General features: G+C 46.5%; 1 protein-coding gene across 3 annotated transcripts; it reads right to left on the bottom strand.

Moving 5' to 3' along the window:
- Positions 1-243: 243 nt before the first annotated feature.
- On the bottom strand, positions 244-26,289 carry Mdm1 (Mdm1 nuclear protein). Of its 3 annotated transcripts, none has more exons than XM_051176187.1 (15): positions 26,226-26,289; positions 25,224-25,338; positions 20,943-21,073; positions 19,736-19,873; positions 17,552-17,719; positions 16,296-16,390; positions 16,118-16,217; positions 10,323-10,352; positions 9,811-9,986; positions 8,621-8,920; positions 7,466-7,575; positions 7,269-7,378; positions 4,424-4,676; positions 2,358-2,417; positions 244-1,012 (listed from the first exon to the last, which is right to left on the bottom strand). In XM_051176187.1, exons 1-15 carry the CDS (start codon positions 26,241-26,243, stop codon positions 900-902), a joined length of 1,917 nt encoding a protein of 638 aa, XP_051032144.1. In that variant the 5' UTR covers positions 26,244-26,289; the 3' UTR covers positions 244-899. The 3 variants fall into 3 exon arrangements, with proteins under 3 accessions (XP_051032144.1, XP_051032142.1, XP_051032143.1); XM_051176185.1 differs by having other exon boundaries at positions 20,943-21,316; XM_051176186.1 differs by lacking the exon at positions 10,323-10,352 and having other exon boundaries at positions 20,943-21,316.
- Between the last annotated feature and the right edge of the window lie 636 nt (positions 26,290-26,925).

Raw genomic sequence — 26,925 nt, forward strand, 5'->3', positions numbered from 1 at the left:
TTTGTAAACAACTGTTAAATGCATCCTAGAAGTGAAAAACAGAATCATGAGGTTGATGTGAAATTTTTTTAATGAATCTCCTTTTTAAAACCTAGTAATTAATTGTGCAAAAACAAAACCAAACCAAACCAAACAACCCTGCAGATTCAGATTCTGCAGTGATAGCTGCAGACGTAGCACAATTTCTGATTAACCAATTCTAGTATAATGCTTCTAGAAGGCATTTGTTCCACAGGATAACCCTTTGGAGAAGCCAAGCACACTTAATTTTCATTTTCCAAGGTCTACAAAGTTTTAATTCTCCATTACACAAATAATTTCTCAAAATCTAGACATTATTCAAATGTATGCCAGTTATTGTACAAATAGAATACAGAAAAAGATCAAAAATAAACATTCTCTCAGAAAATTGTGTTACATAAATAAGAAAAATATATACACAGCTGGATTTTTCAAAGTACAATTCCCTTGACGCTGCCACTGGGTACAGAAGGTGCTAATAAAGGCATTAAAGCAAAAGTCGAAGGAGGTTCCTTTTATGACAGCTATGGCTATGGAAATGCCTAGAACCGATCTGAGAGGGGATATAATCTGGGAGATCTTAATTCTGACCTCATTGCATCCTTTAGAATATTCTGTGGACAGACGACATTCTACCAGCCATTCCCGACCCCTGATACAAAAGATAGACTGTGTCTTCGTATTTAGAGAAGGACAAAGGAATTCTCAGAGTTCAATTTAGACACACCTGCATTAAAAGTTTCTGGGTGAGACGAGCTACTAAAACTCTAATTTAAGGTGCAACTGTCAGGAGAAAACCAAACACCTCGACAAACCTTAACACAGCCAGCAAAGGGAAGATGATCCAGTGCATCTCTACATAAGAGGGGCGAGCGGGTTTATGTTTTGCCCCAGAAATTCTCCTTTCTTCTCTGAGCTCGGGCTAGAGTCTGAAAAGCCCGGAGACTGGAAGCCGCAGAGCGGGCAGAGATCTCAGATAGTCTGTCTGCATCTGTAATGAGAAAACCCAGGATTTACATTCCCCGTGGAAATCTCCACAGAACAATAATGTATAGTAACAGAAAAATCAAAGCCATCGAATCAATGGCAATGCTGGATCTACCAGGAAGGGATCTGGTAAACCAAGAGTTTAAGTCATCATAGTTCATGGCCATTTTCTGAGTTTAGCAGAAGTCAGACACGCCAGTGTGGCCAGAACCCCTTTACATCATTGGAATCCATTAACATCATTAATTAACCACAGCTTATGCTTTCAGGATTATCGGGAGACAACTCATCTTGAGATGTCTAATCCTAGTTTCCAAACTAGATGTCTAATCCTAGTTTCCAACCATTTGGAGCAAAAAGGTTTTCAACTAAGGAAGCAAAATGCTGGAGATGACTCAGAGGCTAAGAGCACACACTGCTCTTCCAGAGGTCCTGAGTTCAATTCCTAACATCCACCATCGGGCAGCTCACATCCTCCTGCTACACCAACCCCAGGGGACGGTCATGCCTCTGGCCTCAAGAGTACCTGTATACATCTGCACATGCTCACACACATTATCAAGAACAGTAAGTTGAATACTTTACGTGATATTAATGTAGAAAAAATTGTTTCCAATAAGCTACTCTTTCTAGGCACTGAAATCCCTCATTCTGGGGATATCCATCGCATATTTATAAACACTTATGCACCAACAAAAGTAAGAGCTAGAGTCAAGGTAGCCAGATTTGTCTTTCAAAGTAAAGCAAGTTGTGTTCACTGAACAGAGATGCAAACTTGCTAAAAGAGAAAACCCTCCTAATATTCTTACAGTGTAAAGAGCATTAAGTTCAAATTTATTTTCCAACTCAAAAGTTAATGCCTTCAGGAACTTACTGGCATTTTACATGTTACAGCCATGCCTCTTGGGATGGGACAATAGTCAGTTTAAATGTTCACCTCAAGATTTCCAAACTCCTCCTGAAGACTACACAGGATGAAAAAGGGTCCGTTCTCACTGATTACATGTATTTTTAGAGATGAAAAATGGGGAGAATATGTAGGTATTTGAAAAAAAAATATATGCACTAACACCAGGCCAAATGTCTGAGACAGACAGATGGAAGCAGGCAGCCACACTTCTGCTGAGGAGAGGCACAGGATTGCTGGGCAAGGACACCTTAGCACACAGCCCCACACAACTTCCATGTAAGAGTGTAAAATGGAACTAATTTCACCCCATCATAAGGTCTCAAAGACCTAACGTAGAAAAGCTATAGAGGTACTCTGCAGTCTGATAGTCAAATGTAAGATCACCACACTACAAACCACCGTACGAAAGAGCTGATGTGTATCTTAAGTATTAAAATACCTTCATCATTAAAGGCTTCATGTGGAGGTAACTGCAAATTGTTCATCTTCGGTTTTACCACTTAAAGAAAAAAAGGGCAGAGACATCACATATTAGTGGAATCATCTGAACATCTGTCCCCTCCAAAATCCAAGGCGAAACTGTGCTGTTGAGATGGCATTAGGAGACGAGACCTCTAAAAGGTGTGGCCTAAGGCATCATGGGAAGGGTCTGCTCCTCTGTCTCTTGCCTTTCTGCCAGGAAATGAAGCAGCCAGGAGACCTTCACCAGGTGCTAGCCCCTCCCACCATGCACTTTCCAGGCTCCGCAGCATCGAGTCTCAACGCTCTTAACACTGTGGCCCTTTGATACAGTTCCTCACACTGCACTGAGCCCAATCCTAAAAGCATTTCACTGCTACTTCATAACTATAATTTTACAGTTAGTAACTGCGATGTAAATATCTGATTTGCAAGATGTCTGATGTGTGAGCCCTGTGCAAAGGTCACTTGACCCCAAAGGGTCTTGACTCACAGGTGGAGACCCACTGTTCTAGAACCATACTTATCAATTAACTTTGTGTAGTGATAGAGACTACATCAGAGGGCCACTGGGTGACTCTAGCAGGTACATAAACTATGAATACGCTCCTAAAATCCTTCTCCATGATATTCATGTAACTTCAAAGAAACAGAGGAGGTTTCTATTGAGATGACAAACTCAATAAACACATTTAGGGAGATAGCAGAAGCCCACAGAAAAAAATAAAAATGGAAGACAAGGAAACAGCCACCGTGTTAGGAGAATAGAAAGAAAAGGAAGAGCGAAGTATGGAATTTCCCAAGAAGGCAGCAGTCTTAAGTGGGCAGAGTAGAGAAACTAAGAGGCAGTGGCCATGTCTGCTTGTCCATCCTGGGTGATGTAGGGGCTGGGATGAAGGGGGTTAAGAGAGGAGAAACAGCTAAATCACAAAATCAAACTTCTTTCAATTTAACAGCTGGATTACTGCATCTCCCAAGAGTGGACTAAAGACCTGTCTCTAAAGGTTGATCAGCACCACGGTGGCCACATGCCCTAATCATCAGCCACACTGGCCACATGCCCTAATCATCAGCTACAGTGGCCATCTGTTCTCTGTCTAAAGAACAGGAGCTGCAGAGCAGCAGAGAAAAGGAAGAAATCACTATTTCAGAAAACTTCTGGAAGAACTGGCCAGGCTACGGGTACTAATGAAATGAATGGGGAGCCACCCACTTCAAGATGCCATCATTGTAAAGTATCCCAAAGCCACCAGGAAGAAGCAGGCACCACACAACAGCTCCAGGAAGGCAAACAGCAGAACCGTGCCTAACAAAACACAAGGGAAACCAGATCCAAGTGCCACCAGGCCATGTCTAGACTCCAGGCCATGTCTAGAGACCAGGCCATATCTAGACTCCAGGCCATGTCTAGAGACCAGGCCATGTCTAGACTCTAGGCCATGTCTAGACTCCAGGCCATGTCTAGACACCAGGCCATCTCTAGATACCAGGCCATGTCTAGACACCGGCCATGTCTAGACACCAGGCCATGTCTAGACTCTAGGCCATGTCTAGACTCCAGGCCATGTCTAGACACCAGGCCATGTCTGGACTCCAGGCCATGTCTAGACACTAGGCCATGTCTAGAGACCACTTTTGTTGCCTGCCTGAGGGAGAGGCGCTAGTGGCATCTAGCTGGCCTCCATGTGGGCCTTGGTGAAGACATGGGAGACACCTTTCACCTCATAACAGGGAAGGTGAAGCTGGGCAGAGCAGCACAGCCCAGTACCCACAAAAGTCACCTGCCCTTCACAGATCAGCCGGTTAGCCTGGGCTACTCGTGAGGCCCAGCTAAAAGGAAAGAAAAAGTTAGGAGGGGAAAGAGAAAGAGGGGAAAGAGGCAGGGAGGGAGGAGGAGGGAAGGAAGAGGGGCCCGTTGTAAATTACTAAAAAGAAGGCAAACCACCAAAAAAACTAGGGTTTTGTCAGTGTGCAGCCCTCCTTCTGGCACTTTTCTTCCAGTAAACACTCTTATTCTAAAGACAAGAATTAAAGCCGGATTCTCACCGTTGTGCTGAAATTCAGGGTCTCGCAGGCAGCCTTGGATCCTGCTGGAAGGGTGCCAGTAAGGTGGGACACACGGAGCAGGAGGCTGCCCAGGGCTGTTTGTCTGATGTTCCGGAACTTTCGAAACTGGAAGAGTGGCCTCAGCAAATGTGAGGACATTGGCGTCACAATCTTCCCGCAGAGGCAGGGGATCGACCGTCTTGATGCCAGCAGCAGGAGAAGTCAGGAGAGACACAGCATGGTGGCTCCCTTTCTAGATGACAACAATAAAGGAATGCGGACAGTCACACGTCACGGGAGAAACGGGGGGGGGGGGGGGGGAACAGAGGGTCCACGGAGAGGAAGCTTTGCGCAGAGCATCAGCACAGAGAGACAGACCTGCTGACAGGACACTTTTCACCACGCCACACAACTGTCCCCTTAGAAGCAGGAGGCCTGCGTCATTCAGATGTCACAGTCACATACACGTCACTCACACAGATGTGAGTAGTCAACATTCTACCTCACCAGAGTTACAAATCACAAAATGAAAGCACCTAAGTACTAACTATTCACTTGCCAAATTGTAAAAATTAGTTAAACACAGATATAGAAAAGACAGGAACCTTCTACAGACTTAATGAAGCGCACTCTTTCTGAGAGCCCACAAAGACACAACATAAGCTTTGCAACTGTGTCTTCTTTAATGCTGTATGTCATTTTGTATGTAGTTAGTAATGTGAGTAAAGAGAAAAGAAGCTCAACAACTCAGCCCCGGGAGAGAACAACGTGACACTCTGTTCTGCTTGGGAACACCCTGCCAGTCTCTGCCAGAGCACGTCCCTCCCTGGATCTGCCGCAAGTACCTCCCACCCCACCCCACGTACCCAGCCACCAAGCCTCCCCCACCCCTCGGAGGTCACCTGCTGTCCCCCAGTGAAAAGGGAAGTTCCACAGAGCCACAAAGTTGTGTCCCCAGATGTCAGGTCAGTGCCTGGCACATGGTGATTCCTCTCCAAAACAACTCATCATCGATAACCCCTCAGTCCTGCTGGAGCGACAGGAACCCCACGCCGCTCGGTCCTCTCTCCCTTATCCAGCCCAGCACGACACAGCTTCCCGGACTGTCCTCCACTCCTACCTATGCCCCCAAATGCTCCAGACACCAATGTCTCCTTTCTGGACTGAGACATTGTTCCTTTCAGGGAGTCACAGTCAGCGCTTGCTTCCACTAGAGATACACAAAACTCGGGGAAACTATTTCAAAGAGGAGTGTGCCCCTCAGTGGCAGAGGGACTACCAAATAGTTCAGTGGCTTCCCACACCATGACCCTTGCCACGCCCTGTGCCAGTAGGAAGAAGTCTGGAAATTAAACAAGTGACCTCTGAGGGATGGGTGAGCTTTGTGCCTGGGGCCGTGGTGCTAGGAACCAAATCCAGGCCCTCCGGAAGAGCAGCCAGCACTGAATCACTGAGCCATCCCTCCAGGCCAGAATAAACATTCATTCATTCACTGGCAGTGCTGGGGATTGAACCAGGATCCCATGCATGCTAGATGAACACTCCACTTCCGAGATGCGGCCCCAAGCCCTTTGACTGCCCATTTCTCTACCTCCAGGACACTGGTGACTATCACTATCTCACGGTTGTTTTGTGCTGGTTACTTCTCAACTTTGTAACATCAAAATCCTGGGGCTCAGACATGTCCACACCTACTCTTCTCTGTCAATACCTACTCCCTCCGTCACCCAAGTCTTCAAATACCTGTTTTTATACCTACACACGCACACACACACACACACACACACACACACACACACACACACGTATATGTGTGTGTATATATATACACATATATATTGCATATGTGATACATAACACATATGCATGCATATTATATTTACAGCTCGTAAACTTCTCAGATATAACATGTCCTAAAGAGAACTCTTGCTATTTTCTGACATAGCCTTTGCTATCCATCGTTCCTCTTGCTCCTTGATTCTCCTCTCCCTCCCACACCACATCCCACAGTCCCGGTCACCACCATCGCGTCTCCTGGGTCTAGTGACTAACTACGTTCACAAGCCTTCAGGCCCCACTGTGCATTCTCGACGCAATGGCCGCAGTGACTCTGGGACAGTCGACATCGGACAGTCACTCCCCTGCCCTCCCTCCACTTCCCACCTCGCAGCTCACTGAAAGTATCGCATGCGCCTTTCCTGTGACCTGCAGAGCCCACACAGCTCAGCACAGCTTCGGTCTCAGAACCCAGGCTGTTCTCCGCCCCGGTCACAAGAGCACGGGTATTCAACGGAGCGGGCGCCTCGGAGACTTCTCACTCTGTCCTTCATCTTCTCTGATATGCTCAGCCCTCCACCTTCTCCGGGCTCTGCTCCAACCCCACCCTGTCAGTGAGGACCTCCTGGACCACTTCCTACTCATCCCCCTGCCTCAGTCCTCCCTAGCACTGACGCCTATCTGTGTGATACCTTCACGCCCAGCCTGTGGTTCCGCTCTGCACCGGACGGTAAACTCAATGATCCCTGGGACTTTTGTCTAGTCTTATCTCCAGTGCTAAGCGGTGCCTGGAACATGGTTGGCACACAACTCCCAGACAACTGATTGTGTTTCTCTTCTTTCCTTCCCGATGACGTGTGAAAGCCTATCGACAGCAACACAACATCAAGGCCAAATAAATACGTCAATAAATTCCAGGACCTTTGCCTTGCATTGCCAAAAGTTGGCGGTAATATTTCTACGTACAGCAGGCAGGGTTTTTGGAGGTCTCAGCCTACGTGTCATTCATTACAGGAGACCATGCGAACCCACGAAGAGAGGTTTTCCTCCTCTGAAACAGGGTGTCTACCTTAGTACGGTCCTTCTTCAGAGAGTCTAAACCATCCTGGGAGGATGCTCTCTTCCTCTGCTCTGGAGCTGAAGGCTTCACTTTAGATGGCGACACTAAGACCGCTCCACCTGGAAAATCCCACAGAAACCACGTGTCAATCACACTAAGCTACATTCTAAACAGGCAGGCTATGGATGGCAGGGTCTGACTGTTACCAATAGCTGGAGTCGTGAGATCGTGGTGAGTCCTCTGGATGCCAAGTTCTCTGAGCTTTGGAGTAGGAAGCCTTCCCCCCTTTGCTGAGGAAACAGAAGAGAACTCCGACCTAAGAAGTCAAACGATCTATTAGGAAGCCTCTCTTCCAAAAATATGATCAAAGCTATATCATCACCGTTATGTGGCAAAGTAATAAAGCATAAACTGTCTAAAAGAAGTCTACCTTGTTTTTGAAAAAAAAAAAAGTCAGATTCCTATTCAGGGATCCTGTGATGACACCTGCCTGTAAGCCCGGTGTTTAGGGGGATAGTACAAGAGAGTCATGAGTTCCAAGCCAGCCTAAATGGGGATGTCCCTGCCTTAAAAACAATCCTTTTAAAAATTCTTTTTTTGTTGTTTGGTTTTTTGAGACAGGGCTTCTCTGCAGTTTTGGAGCCTGTCCTGGCACTCGCTCTGTAGACCAGGCTGGCCTCGAACTCACAGAGATCCTCCTGCCTCTGCCTCCCGCCAAGTGCTGCGATTAAAGGTGTGCGCCCCCAACACCCTTTTAAAAACTTTTAATCTGTTTGTAGTTAAAGGAACTGAGGACCAGAAGGGAGGAACGATCACTGTAAATCAGCAATCCATAGCTCTGATGTCTTCCCTTTAGTCAGCCCGGAGTTCCACAGTAGCTGCAACACCCACAAACGAATAAAGGGTTTGACTACAGCCAACACGGACCATCAGCAGCAAGAGGGAGAGCTCCCCCCCCCCAAGCTGTCTACCCACACAACCACTGCTAGGAGCTCTTCCAGAAAACATTGTCAAAATACTACAAAAGGGCAGCTTCTCCTTGACAGGAACGTCGGATATCAGTGAAGGCCGGTTTGCCTCATGAAGCCGTTCTTTCAGACACGTTACAAATCTGGAAAGTCCTCCCCAAACCAGGATGGTAGTGAGAGCAATCTAGGCCCCCTCAGGACTCCAGCAGCACCGGTGGGGCTGGGGGTGGGGCTGCAGGAGTCAGTGCAGAGCATGACACTCTGCCACGGGACAGTGCCTACTGCGCTGCCTCAAAGCAAAAACCTCCTCTTTATTAGTCATAAGGCTGCAGTTGCAAATACACATTAGTCATGTACTAGAATGTTCCATATGCTGAGACGTTTGAGCCTCACCCTTCTTTGACTCTGTCTGCCTTAGACTTGTCCTGTGTGCCCAGTTTCTCGAGCTCGCCCACTGAGATCTGCCTGTCTTCTCCCCTTTCCTCGGCCCCGTCTCCCATGGGCTGGTCCTGTGTGTCTTCACTGGCGTCCTCCGCATCCCAAGCCAGCTTCCTCCTGACAGGCATGGTGGCCGCCTCGGGCAGGGCCAGCTCCCTGGTGGTATTTTTTGGGAGCTTCTCTCCCACGGCAACTTTTTGTTCTTCTAGTTTGGTAGGAGGATGTTTCTGGGGAGTCTTGTGGCCTGTAAGATGGCTGTATAACAAAGACAGTTTTATTGTACGTCTGAGCGCTTTAGTTTATACTGGTTTAGTGAGTTCATCACTTTCCTTCAGCGGTTTTCCACATGGATGGTCTTGTTCAAGATACTGAAGCTAGTGTGGAATACAATCAGTGAAAGTTACGTCTGTGTCTCCAAAAGCTAACATGTTTACCTCCTGTCTCACGTACACGCTTGTACTTCTGATAACAAAGTCATCCACTATTTACCCCCAAGGCAAAAAAGACTAACATCCCAACTTGGCTAATTTGTCCTAACTAATTCATAACCTCACACAAACTCAATTATACATGTGAACAAGTATGGAGATTCAATTTTTCGTATTTTAGATTCATCTTTCTAAAACATTATTAAAGACAGTATCTTCTGAGCTTTTAAAGCAGGGTCACATAATAGAATTTATAGATGAACTGGGTATATGGAACTACAATTGCATGCTCTAATGTAAAACTATTTTATTTGCTACACATCAACATGCAATTTCTCTTACAAGCAGTTAAATTGTGTATTCATGAATGATATGGATATAACCATGAGCTTATATTCTCATGTGTTTTTATGTTTGCTTTTTTTTTTTAACTTCTCAAATTCTTTTTACATCTAATCTATAGTCATTCTAGTTTTGTGGTTGCTACAAAGAATATTGCAAAATTTCACCTTCCCTAATCATGGATTATTTATACAGAAACACAAAGAGCACATATAATAGCAGTGTTTGTCACAGAGTAAGTTTTCAATAGTAAGTAAGAGGCCTACTGACTAGAAGACTGACTGTGGGCAACCAGGTCACTTTCCCGACGACATCATTCTATAATGCACATAAGCTACAACACACTCTTCTCGCCACCCACAAAGAATACCTCACCCGGCAAGATCCAGTGCGCGGATGCTACTGCTGAGGATCCCTTCCGAGCTCGTGGTTGAGGAGACGTCCCAGCAGCCGTTGCTATCTGACAGGATCTGGTTCAGATGGTCCCGAGAGAAGTGCGTTCCCTGAACTCGCTTCCTGTAAGACTGAGCCTTCTCTCTGAGCTCCTTAACCTACACCAGAAAGACAGACAGACAGACAGCATCCGCTGCTGTCAGTGCTCCTTTACAAACACCCGCAAGGACATTTCAAAGACATGCACTAATACAGCCCACGTCCAACGAGAGACAAAGGCAAACAGCAGCCACGTACACGCTTCAGACTATGCATTTAGGCAGGAGTGAGGGTAATTAAGCCTGAGCACAATGCAGTTACTTTACTTCAGCAGGCAAGGGGGCATTTGTGGCAGCTAAGAAAAATATTGACACATACTTCTTATTGCAAATGAAATAAAGTATTCAAGTATTCTATGCATTATTATAGTTTTTAAGAACTCAAAAGCAACCAACCTCTGCATACCACATGGCATTTAGAGAACCCTAGGGGAGGAATACAGAGACATACTTAATGACAGATTTAATGCCATAAATGAGTACTAATGGGAATCAATGAGATGCTGTACCTTATTATCCCTCCTTCTAAATATATATAAACTTGTCAATCAATATTTCTTGTATTCTTAGTAATATTTAACTCAGTAACAAAGACATCTTAATACTGTCTCAAAGATCAGCCACACTCTTGCTTGGCTATGATGGTGTTGTAGCAGGTAATTGATTGCTATTCCTAGCTCCCCATCTCTGGCTGTGATAGTGTTAATGACAGGTAATTAATTACTATTCCTAGCTCTCTCCCCCCACCCCCCACCCCGTCTCTGGCTTACTCCTCCAACTTTGTACACAGCTGTTCCTATGATAGAAGATCCACTGAAAGTTGTGAGATTCCCTCTCCAAATCCCTCAGGCTCCCTTGGAGTCAGCAAAACTGCAACTTCAAAAAAAGAACTAACTAAATATAGAATTGAATAGAAATCTCTACCAAATACAATGGCTATATATTCAGCAAGATAACAAGATATTTTTAAAACACTATGTTGAACTATAGAACCCTTGGCATTCCCTAATCTGCAGACAGCACACTTTCCTACGAAAAGGAACCCAACTACCCATTTGCGACCCTTTCATCTCTACACCATGCTGCCACCTGCTGGCTGCTCTAAATGCAAACGTGCAGTGTAGAAACCACAACACAAGAAGCTGACTCGCTAAAATTCAGCTTTAAAAATCTTGTTTACTATATTTAACAACCTTCATTACCACTAATAATTCTGTATTTTTAAACACATAACTCCCAAATTTCTGTAAAATCCTGTATCCCTTAACAATTTATTCTGGGCATGACCGTTAACAGCATCATCTTTTAACCTTCATGGGAAGAAAAACTGCTCTATGAATTATCACCGCCTCATTCTTTAGTAGTAGTAGTAGTAGTAGTACTAGTAGAGTGTGTGTGAGAGTGTGTGTGAGTGAGTGTGTGTTAGTGTGTGAGTGTGAGTGTGAGTGAGAGTATGAGTGTGTGAGAGTGTGTGAGTGTGTGAATGTGTGAGAGTGTGAGTGTGAGTGAGTGTGTGAGTGTGAGAGTATGAGTGTGTGAGAGTGTGTGTGTGAGTATGTGTGAGTGTGAGTGTGTGTTAGTGTGTGAGTGTGTGTGAGTGTGTGTGAGTGTGAGTGTGAGAGTGTGTGAGTGTGAGTGAGTGTGTGAGTGTGAGAGTATGAGTGTGTGAGAGTGTGTGTGAGTATGTGTGAGTGTGTGAGTGTGTGTGAGTGAGTGTGAGTGTGTGAGTGTGTGAGTGAGTGTGTGAGTGTGTGAGTGAGTGAGTGTGTGAGTGTGTGAGTGTGTTGAGTGAGTGTGTGAGTGTGAGTGTGTGAGAGTGTGTGAGTATGTGTGAGTGTGAGTGTGTGTGTGAGAGTATGAGTGTGTGAGAGTGTGTGAGAGTGAGTGTGTGAGTATGTGTGAGTGTGAGTGTGTGTTAGTGTGTGAGTGTGAGTGAGTGTGTGTGTGTGAGTATGTGTGAGTGTGTGTGAGTGTGAGTGTGTGTGAGTGTGAGTGTGTGTGAGTGAGTGTGTGAGTGTGTGAGTGTGAGTGAGTGTGTGTGTGTGAGTATGTGTGAGTGTGTGTGTGTAGGTCAGAGGACAGCTGACCTTAGGGCGTCAGCTCTCTGCCACGTGGGACGCCAGAACCACATTCAGGCTGTCAGGGCTGGCAGCGAGCCCTTCCCCATTTATACCAGAGGAGAAGACTTGTGCCACTGGGGTACTGGGCACTAGGACTGCCGATTTCACTTAAAGACAGAGAAACGCACAGTGAACACTGCGATGTAGACGCAACTGGGAAAACCACCCCAACTCCTTAGAGCATCGCAGGTCTAGGGAAGAGCCATCACGGAGAGCACCTATCTACCGTAGCATGGGAGACCACACAATCGCCGCAGACCGCTCTCATGCAGACATAAGAAAATGTCCTGGGGATAACATGAAACCCTATTTCCCTTCACTGACAAAAATGAGCTATGCTCGCCTATCAGCGCTGTCTCCTGCGCTACCTCCTACGCTTCAAGGGAGATCGGGAGCAGCAGTTTTTGCTTCAGTGCCAGAACTAAGACGTCTAGCATAAATGTGCTGAGTGACTGGAGGGGCACTCTGAATGACTAGGAAACCTGTTATGAGGTGCCTGATACAAGTGCCCTTATATCAAATGTTTCAATGCCTACATAGCAGCTTCAAGCCCTGGGATCACTTCCTGTGTGTCCTCAGAGTCTCTCTCCATGAACCTGTGAGCGAGGCAGGGAGGGCCACGGCAGCGTTGAAGCAGGAATTCTGCAAGTGTCCAGCGCGTGGACTGAGCAAAGAGAGACCAGAGCCAAGGGACTCTCAGGCTCAAGGGGCTCACAATGACCACAAAAGCAGGCCTGTACCTACGTGAACACCCTAACACTGGCACAGTCTGCGTCCCAATAAACACCTGAGGTATAAACTGAAGGATGGGGACTCTGACCAGCACAGCCTTGGAAGTTGAGCAGTGAGAAAGAGAGCGGCCGAGGAGGCTACATCCTATTGACGCCAAAGCTCTGAGCTGCTTCATGCACAAGAGGCTGGAGGGAGAGCCCTTGGCATACAATGACCCATTTTTGATACCAATTATTTGGAAAGAATGGAGTAGACACTTTATGGAAATTCAGTATAACCATTCAGTTCTATTTGCTGAAGATATAGAAAAACCAAAGCTTTCACAGTCCTCCTTCCTAATAAAACCAGTGCTAACATTTCAGTTTTACATTTATATGTCTATAATCCTAAACTAAGATGAAAACTGAAGAGGCCAGCATCTCTCAGATAAGACGTTCTATGGGCAAGGGGAGGAAAATTGAGTATGGGCTCCAGAAATAACCCCTAAGACCAATGGCCGGGACCACTATAAAAGACAGGAATAAAGTATTCCCAACTAAACAATCAATAAAGTAATGCCACCCAGTGACAGGATATAAATATTTTAAGCATTGGGTACAGAGATGCTCAGAGGTTAAAAGCATCCTCTGCTCTTGTATGTTATCAGAGTTCAGTTCCAAGAACCCACATCAAGTGGGTTACAGCCACTTATAACTCCAGTTTCAGGGTATACAACACCCTCTTCTAGCCTCCACACACCCACTCACTCACACACACACACACACACACACACACACACACACACACACAATCTAAACACTGCAGGTAGAATGTTTTCATTACTGAATTATTTTTCCCAAATTGAACTAAATCATTTAAAGTTTACATGCAAAACAAATTACACTCAGAAAAACTGAAAGGAAATAATTTTTTTCTCAAAAATTGTGACCCTCCCCCCCAATGAGGAGTATCTTATAGATGGTTCTAACAGCATCTGTTGAATTATAAGAACTCTCAAATGTGGATCTTTATCCAGAATCAAAGGCCTAAGTGTCCTCAAAAGTCAAATCAATAACCAGCCAGAAAGATTAACATGCCAGCCAGCCATCATGACACAGGCCTGTAATGAATGCTTATATGAGAGCAACTGAGGCAGGCGGATTGCTGTGAATCCAACGTCAGACCCTTTTCCAAAAACCAAGAACAAATGGCCTTAAAACAGATTCCGCTATTAATAAGAACATTAGAACACAGTAGTGCAATGACAACATTGCTCAGACACCGAAGACAACCGCATTCAGAACCAACTACACACGTACTCGATGAATAAGCATTCCACAAGTTTTGCTAAAAATGGACTCCAAAAGCGCAACATTTCAAACACTGAAAGAAGGCTGCACCTGAACTAGAAGATCATGAGCCAAAAGGTGAGTTAATGTCAGGACTTGGAGCTGGAGCCATGGCTCAGCGGTTAGCATGCTTGCCCACTTATCCCAGTATAATTCCAGCCCTGGGCGGGGGAGGGGGAGGACCCTGGGAGCTCCTCGGCAGCCAGTCTAGCCCATCAGAGAGCTCGGAGTTCGGTGGGAGATGCAGTCTCAGAAAGTAGGGTAGGGGTGACACCAACCCCCGGTCTCCACGTGCACAGCGCCCACCCTGTACGCACAGTGCATACATAGCACACACACCAAAGCAGACCGGACGGAGTACTTGATATTCAGGCACACCGTTATCAATCGCATGCCACAAATAGAGGTCCAGAAACAAAGGCTAGTGTTTTGGCAAAACATGGCCCACATTAAATGTCCAAGTTGGGTAGTAAAAGCGGCTCACTGATTTCGTGGAGACCTGTCATTCTTTTCAGCCACCAATTTAAGTTCCAGTTCTTTGATAAAAGAGGTTGAAGCAAACTTCACTCCTAATTTACGTACGTAAAGCTTCCGGTAGCAATTAATACAACCACCAAAAGGATACAGCATCACGATAACGATTAGGTAAAAACCAAGCAAACAGATCTCAAATCACAACACAGCGTTCTCTTCCGTCAGGGCAATAGAAGGAACTTCTCCTGGACTGCACCCTCTCTACAGTCCTCTCAATCCACGACACATCAGAGTTGAGGCCTAAGTACCAACTCCCCTTAGTTTAAAGGAGCCACACACTGGCCAACAGCCCTTCTAGCGCAGACCTTCTCATGTCTTCAAGCCCTGTGCACCAGCCCTCAGCAGCCGCGCCGTCTCCTGCCCTGCCCACTCCCCTGTCCTGCCCGCTCCCCCGCTATGCCCTTTGTCAAGACACTAATAAGCCCTCCAAGAGCTCGGGGTCTGCAGGCTTTTGGCGCTCATGCTTTTTATTTGATTAACCAGAACGAACAGACAAGTGGCCCAGGTGAAATGGGAGCTGGCGCCCTGACTGGGCTGACTGGCAGCCTGAGCGAGGCCCAGGTAGACAGTTCTGAGAGTAGCTGCAGTAGGAAAAACCCAGACACCGTCTGAAACAGAATGCTGAGCAGGTGTGGCAGCACACTTGTCTGGGAGGGGCCAGCTCAAAGCAGCAGCAGCCCGAAGGGGCCGACAACACCTGACCCCAGAAGCTAATGACACAGTTGCCAGCCATGGTCTTCAGCACTGAGCTAAACACACACAGTGCCCGCCCCCCCCCCCCACACACACACACATCCACCACATCCCAGGGTATCCTCATAGGAAAGATGGATGGGAAAGAATGTCTATTACACAATCCAACCAGAACATGTTTTCATTTAGCTTGTGCATATGGGAAAGGTTGAAAACTGTCAGGATACAGTTTTGCGGTACTAATTATTTAATAATCTAAACATTCCACTAGAAGCCCCACTGCCCCCCCCGCCCTAGGGAATAACTTCCCTTTCCTCCGGCCTCTCTTTAGATCCCCAGTTCCTGCCCTATGTCAGGACACCCCAGAGAAGAACTTGAAACTGAACGAGCTCAGCTGCATCCACCTTTTCCTACATGCTGCCATGGAGCAAACCGGCAGTGGCCTTACTATGGGATACATTACTGATTGGACAATGACCTTCAGCTGAGAGACTGGAGGGCTGAATGTCATGAGAAACAAATCAATTCATGTAAAATGAACTGATTAAAGCTATCAGATATCTGACGGTTAAAAAAAAAAAATGACTTTGATAATATCAATCTCTCAGGAAGCCATTGGTATAACGAGAGAGAACAAATGGTAAGCTGTCAATCACTCCCTACAATTCTAAGATGCTGGGATTCGCAGCGCTACTGTTGTGCCCTCATCTTTAAACTGTGGCTGAAGCTCACTGTGAAGCCGATGGGTACGCTGGAAGAGGAAAATGAGAAATTGCACACTCACCGGGTTTGGCACATTCTCCTTCATGCGTGTCCAAGCTCCAGCTTTGTATAAATACTGGGCTGGGCTCAGAAATTTTGCTCTATATTCAGAATTCACCTTGCTAAGAGAGACAGAATGGAAGTGAGTATTTTAGCATGTTGACCACCCAAAAATGACCGTCTCCTTATAAAATACATACCCAAGCCTTTGGTGTCGCCACGGAGCAAGCTTCATTTTAGGCTGGTCTGAGTCTTCCGATGCCATGTCTACTTCTAATTTTAAAGGCTCGTCTGCCTTGTTATAGTGAAATGGAAATAATTTAAGCTTTCATGCTTAGAGATGTCAGACATTAAAGTAAAAACACAGATGTTATGAAGGTAGGCTTGGAGATCCTATTACATCTTTGCTTTTAGAGGCTTTAGCTACTAAAGAAAACATGAATCAACAAGTTTTGAAACCAATGAGTTTAGATCCCTGACTAGGGTTTTGTTGGGTTTTTTGTTTTGTTTTGTTTATAATTTAAAGATTAACAACTGCCATCTAAATACTAAGCAATGCTACTACATATTGAACAGAGATTTTGAATCAGTCCTTAAATTTATATTCTAGTATTACAGTAATTGAAGTTTTGCTAATTAACTTACCACGGTGATTTAAAGAATAACACTTTCCACCCCCAAGAATGTCATAGGTCAAAAGAAAGTACATGTACTGTGTGCACCTCTGTGTGTGTGTGTGTGCATGTGTGTACATAAGTACATGTATGTGCATGTGTGCAAGCATTTGTACCCACAAACACACATACAGGTATAGTTTAGTCATACACTTTCTACTTTTAAAAACCACATAGTATCAGGTGGTTTTTATCAGTATAGGTTCCTATCAGTATAGGAGACTAAAAAACTTTTATATTCATTTTCCTATAATCTGCAATGATTTTATCCTGATGCCATAGCTTGGAATACCTGTAAGTTCACACATAAACCTAGGTACTCATAGTCACTGAAATAAATGACATGAATTATACTAACTATAATTCAGCATAATAAAAAGTTTGTCTTAAAGTAAATGTGTGTTACATTTAACAGCTATTACTTTAAAATGCATGTTCCCATCATTCCTGCTGCCCAGCAGCTCAGGTGACTGCAGGCCCGAGCGTTTGACATCAGACATGGAGACTTACCTGCGCACTGCTAAGTATGGTCAAGCTGTATTAATTTTAGTTACTTATGTATCTTTGTCCCAGAAGCCTAAGCACTGCTGAGCCTTGCTGTGTCTATGTGCTGTCCTCTCAGTACCTACATGGGACCTGGCTCCACGAAAGTAGGCAACGCACATCTGGCATTTAATGAACAAGTGAGTTAATGCTAGCTAAAGAAAGAAAGGGAAGGCGGGTAGGTAACAGGAGACTGTGAGGAGTGTGAGCCCTTTAATAGGTTAGGAGTTAGCAGATACCTTCTTCTCTGGAGACAATGCCTCAAGATCACTGTTTCCCTTCAAACCCTCTCTTAACTTTGGTTCCTTCACTGGAGATAAGCCTTTGAAATTCCGCTTGTATTCAGTCTCGTGGATGACTGCATTGTCTTTGAATTGTGGGATAATTTGGCTCTTATTACGAAAAACCTTCAAACAACAAAAGAAAAAGTTCAGCTTTTGGCTGGTTGATTAAGTGACACAGAACTTAGGTATTTAATTGCTCTTTGAAAAACTCACACACACAAAAAAGTTATAGTACACAAAAAAGCAAAATTGTATATGACTGCAAGACTGCAATTCCGTTTCACACATGGCATTAGTAGGCAAAGGTCAAATGTCCATATTGTTACTATGTTCTGAATAAACAGTCAAATTACAATCAAAATGTTACTTAAACAAAAATAATAAACTGTACTCCTTGTCTGAATTTTCTCTTCCCAGAGTTCCCCTCTTCCTTCCACTAGTTAATAGTGAGATAACAAAATAAGCAAATTTTCATAATATGAACAGAAATTAGCTTTATTAAAGTAACTGTTGTCAGCTCTACAAATTATGTTTCTCCTTGTTAGAATTCTGCTTTCTCTGAAACAACATAAAACAGTGCCTGATTTGCTCAATCTGGGATTTTATTTTTCCCTTGCCCTTTGCTTGCTTAGATTTAGCCTTTTACTTAAGGCAAGAGAGAACATCCAAGAAGTACTATATTTCCCTTTTAAATGCTGTCTTTCATTCACAATTTTCAGTACGGTTTCTATGTGCTGGTATATTACTACCCATGGCAATGAGATCCCGGAAGGTTCCCAGGTGAGACAGGTCGTATAGACCCGATCCAGACACAGGTTCTTTCAATAGTAACATGACGATCTTATTAAGAGAGGTACCTGACTAAAAGCAGATGGCTCCTTCAGAGGGACTGAAAGCTTATCAGTGAGCTCCTCCAGGTCCCAAAGCCAATGCACTCTGAACTTACAACGAGCATTTTCTTCCCACAGAAGAGCTTTGAGACCCTCGCTAATGAAAGCAATGGCTTCACCACTGAACACACCACTGGCAGTTTATTCTGCCTTGTGCTTCTGACCCTATAAAAACACATTTCTGCAAAATGCTTTCGCTGGCATGTAAAATCTGTGAAGAAATCTTTGATTTCAGTCAGCTCTAGCTCATAGCTCTACAAGAAGGAAACACAATTTTCAAGTCACAGATTTTTTTGGGGGGGGGAGGGGAACACTTACTACCTACTAACACTTGCATGCAAGCAAGCAAGCAGAGGAAACACTGATCCTATGTATTATGTCCTAAAAAGAGAACACTTCCCCCTTTGTTACACCTCACATGATCCCAAAACATACAACTAAAGGGAGATGCCACGGTTTACATGATCAGTGGAATGCAGATGTCAGTGTGAGATTGCAGACGTTACTGCCCTGCTCTGTCTTAGTGTGTAGGAAGTACAGGCTATACAACGAGCACTGAAATACAGGCAAATGAATCCAGACATGTGAAGGCACACAGACTTAGACAGAAAAACGCAAAGATCAGAACAAAAGACGAAGCTGTCATGGATTTTCTGGAGTTCAGGAATTCAGAGGCTAAGACCTCTCCAGAAGACAGCAGCAGTTAGCAGAATGTTTGTTAGCAAGCTAGTAAGATGCAAACATTGCACAAGAATATAAAGAAACCTAATCTAATCTAAATATAATGACAGACAAATACAGCTCTACTAGACCGCTGTCACGTTCAGCTGATTCAAGGGAATGATCATACTGAGCGTTACTTTGCCAGTTATTAACAATCCGAAGCAGTTACCTTTCTTAAAAATACATACCAATCAGAACCATTGGTCAAATAAACAACAGTTTAGAATATAGCCAATTTAATGATTTAAAAAATAAACTAAAAAGACCTTTTGCCATGTGAACACTTGCCATTCCCCAATGTTTCCATTGGGCTCATCTGTAGCCCAGAACAGTTCATTATATAAATATTATGTGATATTATTACACGTCACAAGGGAGAGTGTGTCCAGCAAAACTCTCCTCCTGTATCCCAGAACCTAGAACAGGCCTGGGTCAGTTCCAACTTTCCCTCAGCTCAGTCCCACATGAGTCTGTGTTACTAAATCAGGTTAGAACTGTCAGAAACATACCACAGCCACCAAACTACCTGATTGGCTGCAAACACGGGGGCAGTCTCCTTACAGGTCTTCCAAACAAACTGCCTCTGGTATTCAGAATTTCTCAAGGCATTGTGTGAGGGGACAACGGTCAATCCAGCTTTCTTACGAAGATGCCTATCCAACTGCTGTGGGGAGGGGAAAACCCAGTCAGTTATTAAAATTTGTTCCACAAACTTGTAAGTGTGCTACAAAGCATGTAACATGAAACATATCCCCTTAAGTTTAACTGTGCCTTACAGCATTGCCAGCTATATGCATACAGTATAGCAAACTTTTAACTTCTAAATAAGCACTTCTAAACTGCCGAAATATTTAAAATTCCTTTCTTAATAATAGTGTCAAGGAACTATCACTTTTAAACTGCCAAAATATTTAAAATTCCTTTCTTAATAATAGTGTCAAGGAACTAGTATGCACCTAATAAACAGTATTGCATAGTTCCTTCCTCCCAGTCATTCACAATTAAATCTATCATCAAAAAAGAAAAGCTCCAGGCACCTTGCCCTATCCACACGCTTCTCTGGCCACCCTGCCCTCTGCCCACCAAGCTCACACATCACCTCCCATGGTTCCCGCTACGTCCCCTGGCTTTCTCAACAAGTCCCAGAGTCTCCGCCAGCACTCCTAAGAGGCTCCGGGGTCCAGTCAGTGGCTGAAGGGAGCGAGGGAAGAGCAACAGCCTGAAGAATGCAATGCGGGAGAGGGAGTCTCCCGGTCACACCGCTGCAGCCTCTGCTTTGTGCCTGTCGGGCAGGCCGCAGGCCAGCTGGGACTTAAGAGGACAGAGCTGCAAGAGCTTTGAGAGCCAGCCAGAAGGCTCCTTCCTTTTTCCTCCTGTCAACCGAGAATCTGTCTGTTCCCCTGCTGGTACACACTAACAAATGCGATGTGGATAAGAGAAGTCAGCTGAGCATCCCAGCCAGAGACAGCCGCCTCCCTCCTGCCTCCCCTTGACCTCATCCCCTAGGCCTCAGGTGCTAAGTCTCTGGAGAATAAAATCCAGAGGAGGACTGTTCGTCCAGGGCAGGCTCGTCTTAGTACAACCAGTACCAAATACAGAGTATTAAGAATAGAGCCATTGTTAGTAACTTCCAGCAGCCTGCTGGCATCTAGACCAGAGATACCAGACAAGAAAGCAGTAACAAGAAAAAAACGTAATACAGGGTGTAGTAGTATTGAAATGATGAGACCTACCCTGGGGTCTACACTCTCTGCAAGAGGTTTGCTGGAAGCTTCCAACCCCACTTCTTCATGGTCCGGCGCATGGTTTCTTGTTACATCCTGATGCTTTTCCGCAGCATCTGAAGCCCCTTCGACTCTGGAGTCTGCAGAATGAGATCGAGTTCTCTTGGGAACCCTGGAAGCCTCTAGTGAGAGAGTCCTTTCCTGGTTCGCATCTTCTTTTTGCTCTGTCTCTTGTGGTTTTGGTGTTTGGAGGGTCTGGGGTTCTGGTGGGACAACCATATCATTCTCTGTGATGGCTCCGTTCCACTCCAGGGATTTGGAAATCTGAGGGTCATGGTAGGGGACCCTTCTTTTTGAAATAAAACTTGGCTCTTTTGTGATCCCTACAAAACATAGCACATAAAAGTAGCTGCTACCAAAGTTCACAGTCAGGAAGAACTTTTAATAAAAGTTTAATTAAAATTCAGTTGAGAGAGAGAAAGATGGTGCCTGCCACCAAGCCTGGCAACCTGAGTTCAATCCCCAGGACCCACACGGCAAAAAGCTGTCCCGTGACTTCCACACATGCCCTGTGGTGCCCATGTGCTCGCTCGCTCTCTATGTTAAAAAATAACACACACACACACACACACATACACACACACACACACACACACACACACACACACAAACACATTCGTCCAGATTGCAGAACTTCAAAATTAGGGACAGTTTTCAACATCAAACATTGATTCTGCTTTAAAGTAGTATTAAAAGTGAACACTGAGGTCACAGTGTCCAAGCTCTCCTCACACAAGTCGTGGGCATCACAAGGAGAGACGGCTGGCACGCCAGGGAACCCGCTGTCCCGTCTCCGGTTACTTTCCTGTGCTACTTAGAACAATATGCCCTGGGCTGTGAGATTCGGAGCTTTTCACAAAGCTGCTCCTATGCACAGCAGACAAGATGGACAGGATGAGATGTCACTGTGCTAGATCCTGGCTCTCCTTCACCTTCATTTCCTGAGGATTCAAGAGTGACCCTTCAACAAGAGAGAGCTAAGATACGATTTCCCTACATCACTGCCCAGCAGGAGCAGAAGCCAAACCAGACCTTAGCCTTTTACTGGGGCGGGTGGGGTCTGCAACAGCGCCGAGCTAAAGCCCTAGTTCCGGCCACTTTTTAAACAGAAGGTGTGCTGCTCCACCTAAGGAGAGCAGAAGGGGAGGCCCCAGAGAAGCTGACAGGAGGTAAACCCACCACTCACCCCCAAACCTCTCTCTGAGCTGCTCTGCCACTGAAGGGGGGAGGGTCCCAGGCTCATGGGCTTCCCTGAACTGGGAAGGCGTCAGTGGACAGGCTCGCAGAGACATCTCACAGGGGAGGGATGAGCAGGAGAGCGGTTTCTAGATCCTGAGTGCTTGGCACTGCCCTATCTGCCACCGTGTTTCTATTCTCTGCAGCCTCCGGAGGTCCTGCTTCCATGATGCAGAGACAGGAACGCATCTCAAGCAGCCCGATGCTACCGATACCCGTGGATCACTGACACAGCACAAGAACTCAGGGCGAGGGAGACAGGGGCCAAGGGAGCGCGGGCCCTCCTAAGGGACGCTGTCTCTCAGGCACACAAAGGCTGGAGATAACGATGGAGAGGCAGTAGATTCCCACTTCCTCAATTATGCCCACACAGCTCAGGTGTGGAGAGCCGCAGGGGAAAGGGGCACGTTTGCATGCAGTTAGACTTTCTCCAAGAGAGTGGCTCTATTCACCAATGAGGGAGGCTTTGCAAATTACGCCTCCTATAACCTGAATTGAGCTGAGGTGGCAGCTCTAAAGCAAATATACACACTCCACCGAAATATACAGCCTATCTGTAAAAGCTTAGAAAAAAATTAAAGATCAATATTAAAGAGGAGGAAGGTTAATGGGATTTTCTTAATTTTGGAGGCTCAGGCTCAGTGACTCACATACGTTAGGCACGTGCTCTGCCATGGAACTACACTCTGCTGCCGCCTAAATTCTTTTTTTTTTTTTTTTTAATTCTTATTTTATGTGCGCCTGCCTGTGTGTATGTACAGTGCATGCATGATTGGTGTCCTCAGGGGCCAGATCCTCTGGAACTAGAGTTCCAGGTGGTTGTGAGCTTCGTGTGGGTGCCATGTGGGGCCTCTGCAAGGGGACAGGGCTCTTAACCTCAGAACCATCCCTCCAGCCTCTCCAATTACTATGGGGAGCATGAAAACCCAACAAAGCCTGGAAGATCACGGTCACTGTCGGGCTTCGGGTGGGGTTTTGGGCAAAGAGGCAGTCTCTACTCAGCTGTCCTGCCCTCCCACTTCCAGCAAACGCCCCGGCAGTGAGGGCTGCGCTGTATTGAGGACAGACAGCCAGCCCTAGGCGAGCCCGATGTCCCTTGTTAGTCTCCTCCCATTTCTTACTGCTTCCATTTCTGAGGCGCCTGAAACCCTTGCGCTAACCCAAAGTTCTACGAGCCTCTCTTCCCAAGCCATTACTTCCTCCTAAACGTCCCCTGCTCCGAAGTGGTTTCACTAGCATGGTCAGCTCTCATCACTGGCCCCTTGGATGCACCTGACTTCAGCAATGCTAAGGGACAATTAATCAAGCTAACCGGTCCTCCGGTGTGCAGTCAAACCCCTCTGGCCTTGGATGGGATGGCTACCCTTCAAGACCAGTTCATTTTGTATTCTTGATCTAACACATGCTCCAAACTACAGAACACAGGAGCAGAGAGGTTTTCCAGCATGCTGCCTGAGAATCGGGCGTCTGAAGTCAGGCCCTGGGCTAAGAATCTTCATGCTGCACAGGACTCTTGAGAGTGAACTACAAACCTAATTTAAAGGCATCCCTTATTTTACTGCCTTCCCAGCTTGGTGCCCTCACCGTAAGCCATGCCTTTCCCTGGCTTCAAATGCCTAACATTTGAGGACTTAGACATCAGTCACTCCCACCGGCCATCTATAGGACTCTAAGTACTGATCTACGTACGCAAAGCCCTTAGCAAGCAATGCCGCCTTCAGCCCTACCCAGCAACCCTGTGCGGCCTTGCTTCCTAAGGCCCACTGGCAGGTTTGATTTGCTCAAGGTTATAGTTATTGAATATTCAAATTCAGATTGATTTTATCCATTTGAAAGTGAGTTTTAGGACTGGCATTGCCTTGTAAGCCTGAGAACCTGAGTTTGACCCCCAGACTCCATGCCAAAAAAAAAAAAAAAAAAAAAAAAAAAATGGCGAGTGTGATAGCATCCTCTTACAAACCAAGCACTGGAGAGGTAGAGGCAGGTGTGGACCCTTGGGGCTCTCTGGCCAGTAAGCCTAATCTAACTGGAGAGCTCCAGGCCAATGAGAGACCTTGCCTCAAAATAAAGTGGGTGGTCTTCCTGAGGAATGCCACCCAGGATGGCTCCCTGGCCTCTGCATGTATATACACACATGTGTACCGGCATGCATATAAGCATAAAAACATAAAAGTTATTTTAACAGGGAATCAAGTGCCCCAAAGCCCTGGATTCCTACTGGCAAACAAGGAGATAAAAGGGCTGTCCTCAGAGAGCTTATATTCCAGTGAGAGAGAAACGGCTACTTTAGTCAGTCCGTCCTTTCTCTGTACTCTCAGGAACCCTGACCCAGGGCTCGAATTCTCTGAGGTCTGGAGAAGAAGCATACTAATAAAAAAGGCCATAGCTCTGAACTCACGGCCAAAACAGACAAGCTCAAGTCATGCCCCTGACACTAACTGAACCTGGGCAAGCTGCTCCTCAAGACTTTGGGAGTCTCCTTTGCCATGCTGGCTCCTCTCCGCTTTCAGGTTCCAGCTCAAACATCCCCAGAGGAGCCTTTCAGGAAAGACAAATCACAGCCGGGTGTTGGTGGTGCATGCTTTCGATCCCAGCACTTGGGAGGCAGAGGCAGGTGGATCTCAGTGAGTTTGAGGCCAGCCTGGTCTACACAGCCAGCCAGTTCCAGGACAGGCTCCAAAGCCACAGAGAAACCCTGTCTCCAAAAAAAAAAAAAAAAAAAAAAAAAAAAATCTCAGTGTATTCCCTTCATATTCCCTTCAACTCTACTCTTCGACCCATTTGCAATCATACTACTTTATATACAACCGGAAATGCCTTATTTACTGAGGGTTTTTTTTCTGTACATAAGGGAGTTTGGGATCACAGTATAGCATCAAAAAATATTTGGCAACTATATGAATGAGTCAGCCAAGACAAATGGATCTTAATTGTCTTGTAAACATAAACCAAGGTTTATTCAGGCTATAATAGCTACTGGTTTGTTCTACTTACCTAACTGATCCGATCTAAGTCCGGCCCATGAGTACTTGCGCCCCACTGACGGGTTGTAGGACTCCGACAAATACGACTTTTTCCACAGAAAGTTTCTCTGGTATTCACTCAGCCCCTGTAATGCAAAGGACAGTTTCAGCGCCATGTGATAAACAGTGTTTTAAAAGCCAACATCAGAAAGAAGGGAAAAAATAAATAAATCTCAACCTCCAGAGTGCTGAACAGCCAGAGAATGATAATTAAACCCAGATAAGCTCCTTAATGATGGCTAATATTTACCCAGCCATGGCTAAGTAGCCCTTTAATCCTCACAACCACCTGAGGCAGACCCAAGCAGGAGTCTGACTCTCAGAGAGGCTGCCTGCCCTTCAGCCGGTTCTCTACGTCCAAAGTGTGAGCTCATCTGATACAGTGTAGTAACAAACCTAAGTCCTCGCCATCAGAGATTCATCCTAACTTCCCACCACGTGCGCAATATTTTGGATTCCGCCTAGTTCGTTTTAATAAAAGGCAACTGCAGAAAGGCAATTACCCCCACGCCCCCCCCCCACCCCTGGTCTACAAGCCCTGAAGAATTAACAGTGGTGATTTCTGCAACACTATGGCCACCTGTTGCATGCATGGAAGGGTGCTAGACACAGCTAGCTACCTGGAAATGTGAGCAACCCCTAAAACAAACGCACAGCGAGGCAAGATGCATACCCAGCCACGCTGTCCTGTTACACATGCATGCATTCTCTCTCTGTCTCTGTCTCTGTCTCTCTCTCTCGGGTCGCTGACTGCAAACGTCAGAGAGACCACAGGTGTCCCACATCCCACTGTCAAGTGCCCCCCACCTTCCGCCTCCGCCCCTGACGCCCCCGGGACCCCATCGAACTCCCCCAGCCGGCCCTCCGCGCCGGGGCATCCTCGGGCCGGGGCACCAGCTCAGAGCCGGGAGCCTCGGGGAGGCCGAAGCGCGCACCGCGCTCACCTCTCCCCCAGCCGCCGCCCCGAGCTCACCTTGAAGCGCACCGGCATGTCGCCCTGCGCTGCGCTGCCGCACCGGCCCCGCCGACAGTTAACGGGACGGAGCCCCGGGAGGGGCGGGGCGGGGCGTGCGGGGCGACAACGCCGGTTCCCTAGCAAGATCCCGGCCCCGGCGTCCCCGGCTACGCGCCGGCGCACTGCCCGCCGCCCGCCCGGCCCCGCCCCCGGCCTTGCCCCGCCCATTCTGGGCGCCTGACGACCAATGGCAGCCCTTACCGTCATCTCGACTAGACCAACCAGCGCCAGCAAGGGCACCGCCCCGCACCCTTGCCGGCGGCCGGGGAAGGAATGGCGGGCGGAGAAGCAGCCAATGGGGATGCGGGGACTGCGGTGGGCGGGGCCCGCGGGAGCTTTGTCCCCCGAGGAGCCTGCGGGCGACTGCTGGCACCGCGCCGCATGCACCGCTCCGCTCCGCACCGCACGACGGCCCTGGTGTGTGCCAGCCGAATTCCGAGAGGCCCCTGACGTCACAGAACGGGAAAGCGTACCTGGCGTTCCAGAATGCACGGCAGAACCCAGGGTTTCTTCTTCAAGAAAGGAGGTTGTCCGGGAGGACCTGGCTGGAAACCAGTCCCTACCGACAGCAGCATTGCCCTAGCCTAGTCAAAAAGGATGGATAGATGGGTCCAAAACTACTGTCGGTGTGGGCAGGGTCAAATAAATGCTACTGAGA

Source organism: Phodopus roborovskii, unplaced genomic scaffold (genome assembly GCF_943737965.1).
Source record: "Phodopus roborovskii unplaced genomic scaffold, PHOROB, whole genome shotgun sequence".
In the NCBI taxonomy this organism is placed as follows: domain Eukaryota; kingdom Metazoa; phylum Chordata; class Mammalia; order Rodentia; family Cricetidae; genus Phodopus; species Phodopus roborovskii.